Source organism: Danio rerio, chromosome 6 (genome assembly GCF_052040795.2).
Source record: "Danio rerio strain M-AB ecotype USA chromosome 6, GRCz13ab, whole genome shotgun sequence".
Taxonomy (NCBI): Eukaryota; Metazoa; Chordata; class Actinopteri; order Cypriniformes; family Danionidae; genus Danio; species Danio rerio.
This window is the reverse complement of record NC_141026.1, coordinates 3,682,501-3,690,000: the sequence shown is the minus strand read 5'-3', so window position 1 is coordinate 3,690,000 and position 7,500 is coordinate 3,682,501. Positions and strand designations below refer to the sequence as shown.

At 38.6% G+C, this 7,500-nt stretch overlaps 1 protein-coding gene across 26 annotated transcripts in view; it reads right to left on the bottom strand.

Moving 5' to 3' along the window:
• The window catches only part of ptprfa (protein tyrosine phosphatase receptor type Fa), a 566,130-nt gene that overhangs the window by 222,146 nt on the left and 336,484 nt on the right, over positions 1 to 7,500 (bottom strand). For all 26 annotated transcript variants that reach the window (XM_087254905.1, XM_087254894.1, XM_087254901.1 and 23 more), the window contains one exon: positions 7,230 to 7,371. In XM_087254905.1, coding sequence (XP_087111031.1) covers positions 7,230 to 7,371 — 142 coding nt within the window. The remainder of the gene's footprint in view (positions 1 to 7,229; positions 7,372 to 7,500) is intronic.

The window sequence follows — 7,500 nt, the reverse complement described above, 5'->3', positions numbered from 1 at the left end:
TTGACCAATCAGAGCAGAACTATTAGACTAATCAGAACAGAGCTATTTGACCAATCAGAACAGAGCTATTTGACTAATCAGAGCAGAGTAGAGCTATTTGACCAATCCGAGCAGAGCAGACCTATTTGACCAATAAGAGCAGAGCAGGGCTATTTGGCTAATCAGAACAGAGTAAAGCTATTTGACCAATCAGAGCAGAGCAGAGCTATTTGACCAATCAGAGCAGAACAGAGGTATTTGACCAATCAGAGCAGAGCAGGGTTATTTGGCCAACCAGAGCAGAGTTTAGATACAGTAATGGCCATTTGTAAGCAGTAGACCAATCAGAAAAGTTTATAGCTATCTAACCAATCCAAGGGCATAGCACAGATATTTGACTAATCAGAGCAGAGCTATTTGACCAATTAGAGCAGAGTAGAGCTGTTTGACCAATCAGAGCAGAGCAGAGCTATTTGACCAATCAGAGCAGAGCAGAGCTATTTGACCAATCAGAGCAGAGCAGAGATATTTAACAAATCAGACCAGAGTAGAGCTATTTGACCAATCAGAGCAGAGGTATTTGACCAATCAGAGTAGAGCAGAGCTATTTGATCATTAAAAGCAGACCAGAGATATTTGACCAATCAGAGCAGAGCTATTTGACCAATAAAAGCAGAGCAGAGATAGTTCTGTTAATTCTGTTAAAGAAGATATTTAGGAAAATGCTGAAAGACTGAAACCATTGATATTTATATTTTATATTATATTTTGTTTTTCCTAAATTCTTCCAAATAACTTATTTTTTGTGCTCAACAGAAGAAAAGAGAGGATTGAAAACACTTGAGGGTGAATAAACATTTTTGCAACTGTCCCTTTAACATGTTTTTTGACCTTGGATGAAAATAAATCCATTGTAAGAGAAAGAATTAGCATAATAGCAGACACAAACAGAAGAGGCTCAAAGAAGAAAAGTCTTGATTATACAGCTTAACGAAACAGTAAAACATAAATGAATAAACCCTCAGCATAAGCAACGCAATTAGTGCTGATTTATTCTTTTTGTCATGTTGTGCTTTATCTTCACGCTTGATTAGTTCCATGTGTTTTGGTGTCTAATTGTCAATACAGAGTGCTCAGAATTGAGCAACCACTTCAGTAATAACCAGCCAAAAGAGAGAGTCTGTGGATGTAAACAAAAGGACGGCTGAAAAATGATGCTCCGCATATAATGAGATCACAGACGCATCGCCTAACCTACAAACCTGATTCCTGCACAGGTTCAGCCCACCTGCTGATCTGTGGCTCACATTTAATGGCACTCTGGGCCAAAGCATGCGCGATCATGGCCCACTTTCAAACACTATTGCCTTTATTTTATTAAACTCCCCAGATTCGCAGACAAATTGAGTACTTTATTTATTTATTTTTTGTCGGCTTAGTCCCTTTATTAATCTGGGGTCGCCACAGCGGAATGAACCGCCTACTTATCTAGTACGTTTTTATGCAGCGGATGCCCTTCCAGCCGCAAACTATCTGTGGAAAACATCCATAAACACATTCACACACACACTCATACACTACATACAACACAAAGTACAACACACTACGTACAACACACTACGTACAACAATACACTCATACACTACGTGCCGATATAGTACTTACTCTATATATATTTATATAGCACTATTCAACAGCCGTCATTGTTTATTGTGCTGTACACAAATGAAATTACATTCATTCATTCATTTTCCTTAGTTCCTATTTCAGAGATCGCCACAGTGGAATGAACCTCCGACTATTACAGCATATGTTTTATGCAGCTGATGCCCTTCCAGCTGCAACCCAATACTGGAAAACACAAAAACACACTCATTCACACACACACACACACACACACACACACAAACACACGCACACACACACACATGCACTACAGTCAATTTAGTTTATTCAATTCACCTATAGCGCATGTGTTTGGACTGTGGGGGGAAACCGGAGCACCTGGAGGTAACCTACACTAACACGAGGAGAACATGCAAACTTCACACAGAAATACCAACTTGAACAAGTGATCTCCTTACTGTGAGGTGACAGTGCTTACCACTGAGCCACCGTGCCGCAAAATGAAAATTCAAAATTATCAATCATGTACAAAGGAATAAAATATGAAAGGAAAAACAAGCTCAAATATCTATTCCCGAGTCCTTTTCTAAAATGTGACGTTTCAGTTTCCCCTTTAACAAAGACTCTATCCTGATAGAAAAGTGTAGACTACTCCAGAGTCGACAATAGGGTTGCAACGATTAGAGATTTTGGTTGTACGATTACAGTCTGAGGAATAATCACAGTATCACGGTTATCACAATTATTAAGCATTCATTCATTTCAAAATACTACTAGTTTAGAAAATCATGTGAAAACTTATATTTTAAAGAGATATTTATCACTGCTCAGTTACTAATTAATTAAGTATTAAGTATTAATTAGTATTAATTTTACACTGAAAATAAATGAGAGAACAAAAATGAATGAATGAATGAATAAATAAATAAACAAACAAACAAATAAATAAATAAATAAATAAATAAATAAATAAATAAATAAATAAATAAATAAATAAATAAATAAATAAATAAATAAATAATAAATAAAATGGTTAATGTAAATGTATGCATCATATTAGTTGCGTTTTTTCATTTTAAATAGAACAAATATAGTCAAAGACTGCTGAACCTCTGTCTGAAAGGCACTAATATGCACGCAAACTACGTGCCTCCATTGGAAATAACAAACTTGTGCGCGTAAAAGATCCCCAGTATAGTGATGGGGATGCTATACTGCTCAGTGAGCGCCGTCTTTAGTATGAGATGTTAAACCAAGGTCCTGACTCTCTGTGGTCGTTAAAAATCCCAGGATGTTCTTCAAAAAAAGGTAGGGGTTTCACCCCGGCTAGTTGGCTTCATCTTTCTGTCTCCTCTCCACCAATCAGACACTGGTGGTGGATGAGGAGATTCCCCCCAGATTGTGTATAGCACTTTGAGTGCCCAGAAAAGCGCTATATAAACGTAAGGAATTATTATTATTGATTAAAAGATGGGATATGTGAATGGCCCTTAGTTAAAAACACTACTGCCAATTTAGTTACCTATGATTCACCTATACCCCATGTCTCTTGAAATGAGTACTTTTTTATTTTGTACATTTTTGAGGCCGTATTTCTTTACTTTTACTTTAGTACAAACGTGTAGTCAGTAGGGGTGTCAAAATTAATTATTTTTTTGATGGACCGCGATGCAGACGTGGGCAATTCGGTATCGGTTCAGTAATAATCATAACCGGTTATTAAGTACTGACGTCATTTATCTCCTATGCGCTGAGCAGCGCTAGTCCATGAAGATATAAATGAACTGAGTTGGTTTAAAAAGCCTTTGACGTTGTCTTGTGATCTCAACTGAAAGAAGCATGATTTAACTACCTGCTTATCAAATACCAGAGTCAGAGGTTTTAACTACAAAAGACGAACCCCCTCATTTGCGCTCAGTGGTGCCGTGCTATGACTAAAAGCGCCTTTACAGGAGGATGTTGAATTCCAGTGAGCTGTAACCATGCACTAAAGCAAGCAGCCGCATCGGCTTTGTCCAAAAACACCATTTGCACTGAGATTTATCACCATGTAGTATCAGCACCTCCATATTCCTCGTGTTTGAACATGAATCCTGCTGCAGTGTAGGCAGTGCTCACATAATAATGCATATCACCTCGATCTCTCTCTCTCTCTCTGTGTGTGTGTGCTGTAATCTAGCACAGGTCACAGGGCCAGGCATGGAAAGATCACTCTATCAGAGCTGCAGGCGCAGGTAATCTGCTCAAATGTGCCCTGAAATGAACTCGAATCTTTAAACACAAACACACATGCACACACGAGCCCAGCTTTGAGCAGAGGAACCACAGCGAGGCTTACAGAGAACAGAAGAAGAAGTTATCGGAACACTGCACATGTTCCAATCCTGTGGCACAGAGAGTGTGTAAATGTGTGTGCGTGTGTGAGTGAGTGTGTGTCTGTGCATTTCTTCCCCTCACAATCCTGTGAGATGGAGGACTGATAAGCTTCATAACATCAGCAGAATAACACACAACCGAGAGCAAAACGCCTGGTCTGGCTGGAGTTTTAAAAGTTTCCCTCAGTCAGCATGTCCTGCGACTCCAGCAATCAGACTGATAACACTGCTGAGGATATTTAGAGGTTTTTGGGGACATTATATTTGAGCAATTTTGACCAAGAAGACAATAAATAAATAAATAAATAAATAAACAAACAAACAAACAAACAAACAAACAAACAAACAAACAAATAAATAAATAAATAAATAAATAAATAAATAAATAAATAAATAAATAAATAAATAAATAAATAAATAAATAAATAAATAAATCAGCCTACACATGTGACCCTAGTCAAAAGACCACAGGTAATCACAGCAGTTAATATTTATACCAAAAGACAAGTTTATTGCTTATATGCAACAGTTCAATAAACAAATAGTTAATATTAAGCAGTTTATGTAACCCCACCGGTCCTACACCACCCAACCTGATCTGAGCTAAGATTGAGCTGGCGACTCTCCGCATGGGAGTTGCTCTAAGAAGGAGGCTAAAGAGCATGGCTTCACTAGAGCACCTTTAGAGGTCAGAAGAATGAGGTTTACCTGCACCACACTTCACTAGCTGCCCATTGTTACATTCACTCCCCTAAACCTCACTCCCATATGGGTCACGGCACCAATGTAACCCCGCTGATCCTACACCGTCCAACCCGCTTTAACAAGGTGGCAACAGACCATCGCCTCTTGTGTCTGCCGCTAGAGCACCTGTAGAGATCAGAGCTGTGAGTTTTACCTGCACAGCACTTCACTAGCTGGCCTGCTGCATTCACCACCCTAAACCTCACTCCCATCTGGGTCATGGCACCAATGTAACCCTGCCGGTCCTACACCGCCCAACCTGCTTTAACAAGGAGGCAACAGATCATTGCTTCTTGTGTTTTGTTATGATGTTTTTTTTTTTTTTTAATAAATCATTGTTTTTTTTACTAAACAATTGTGTGAATAATTCAATGACTTCTAATAAACAATCAGCATTTTTAAAGTCTTATTTTACCCAATAATGTAATGTGATAACTGCGTTTCAGAGTTGAAGTTCAGTTCAGTGTGGTTTAATTTTCATTGCTAAAAGTCCAAACATTGAAGGGCAATTCATCAATGTGCAGCCCCGCAAGTCCCAAAGCAAAGCAAGCCAGTGGCGACAGTTGTGAGGAACAAAATTAGCCAAATGACAAAAGTAAAGGAAAAGAAACTCGAGAGAAACCAGGCTCTGTTGGGCACGGCCATTTTTCCTTTGGTCAAACTTTATGTGCAAAGCTGCAGCCTAGATCGATTGATCAATCGATATAATCAATCAACCAATCGATGGATGGATGGATTGACCGACCGACCAACCTACCGACCAACCTAACAACCTACCGACCGACCAACCGACCAACTGGCCTGCCTGCTTACCTACCAACCTACCTGTCTGTCTGTCTGTCTGTCTGTCTGTCTGTCTGTCTGTCTGCCTGCCTGCCTATCCATCCATCCATCCATCCATCCATCCATCCATCCATCCATCCATCCATCCATCCATCCATCCATTCATTCATTCATCCATCCATCCATCCATCCCTATCTATCTATCTATCTATCTATCTATCTATCTATCTATCTATCTATCTATCTATCTATCTATCTATCTATCTATCTATCTATCCATCCATCCATCCATCCATCCATCCATCCATCCATCCCTATCTATCTATCCATCCATCCCTATCTATCTATCTATCTATCTATCTATCTATCTATCTATCTATCTATCTATCTATCTATCTATCTATCTATCTATCTATCTATCTATCTATCTATCTATCCATCCATCCATCCATCCATCCATCCATCCATCCATCCATCCATCCATCCCTATCTATCTATCTATCTATCTATCTATCTATCTATCTATCTATCTATCTATCTATCTATCTATCTATCTATCTATCTATCTATCTATTTATCTATCCATCCATCCATCCATCCATCCATCCATCCATCCATCCATCCATCCATCTATCTATCTATCTATCTATCTATCTATCTATCTATCTATCTATCTATCTATCTATCTATCTATCTATCTATCTATCTATCTATCTATCTATCCCTATCTATCTATCTATCTATCTATCTATCTATCTATCTATCTATCTATCTATCCATCCATCCATCCATCCATCCATCCATCCATCCATCCATCCATCCATCCATCCATCCATCCATCCATCTATCTATCTATCTATCTATCTATCTATCTATCTATCTATCTATCTATCTATCTATCTATCTATCTATCTATCTATCTATCTATCTATCTATCTATCTATCTATCTATCCATTCATCCAGAGTATATCCTTTGTTGTCTATGGAGGATTATGGAGCTCTTAGATTTCCTACAAAATTTCTTAATTTGTGTTTCGTTAATTTAGGATGGATCATTTCATTTCACAGACCCCTGTGTGTCATTAGGAGCCTTGTCTATTGATTTGGGCTTGTTTGTATGGGTTTATTTTAAATCTAAAAAATTATAACCATTCACTGTCTTTATATAAATCACCAAGGATCACGGATACAGCTCAAAATCTTCTTTAATGTTCTACTGAAGAAAAACTAAAAGTCAACTACATCTTGGATGACCTGTGGGTGAGCAAATTAGCAGGAAATGTTTATTTTTGGGTGAACTATCCCTTTAAGAAAATAAGCAAGGTCAATGTTGATTTGTGTCGACTTTAATTAGATCTTCCCGCTGAGTTACCATGGAGGTAACAGGGCAACTTCATTAACTGAGTGAATATTTGCCAAAGCTAACAGCGATTGAATGTGAAACCTCAAAGTTGAAAGCGTTTTGCATGACCCGTCCTACCCCAGTTAGTTAGACCACCTGCTGAACCTAACTTTCAGCCCAGTTCCTGTTTGTCATGTTCTCAGAATAGCAATTACCTGAGCGCAAAAACACAACACTTAACGAGAACGAGAGCTACCAAAACACTAGATGTTGTTTGATTTTGTCTGCAGAATTCCAACTAGGCAGTGAACACAGTAAATGGAGGTAAAATAACTGCAGGTGTACATCCTCATTGAGTGAAACAAAAGCGTGCTCTTACCTTCTAATACAGTGAGTTTTGCACTAGTGTTAATTTCTCCAACACTGTTGGTAGCTGTGCACTCGTAAATCGCCTCATCTCGATGTGTCCGTAATGGCTGGATCCGAAGCACAGAGCCTGAGCCGTCATCAAACTCTATTACCTGAAACACACACACAGACAATTACATGATATCATTAGACACTTCCAGCATATACAGTCAGACAGGTCTACTGCTCTACAGATGTCTACATGGCATTGCTGAGTTTGTTTCCAGTGTGATAGAAAAGAA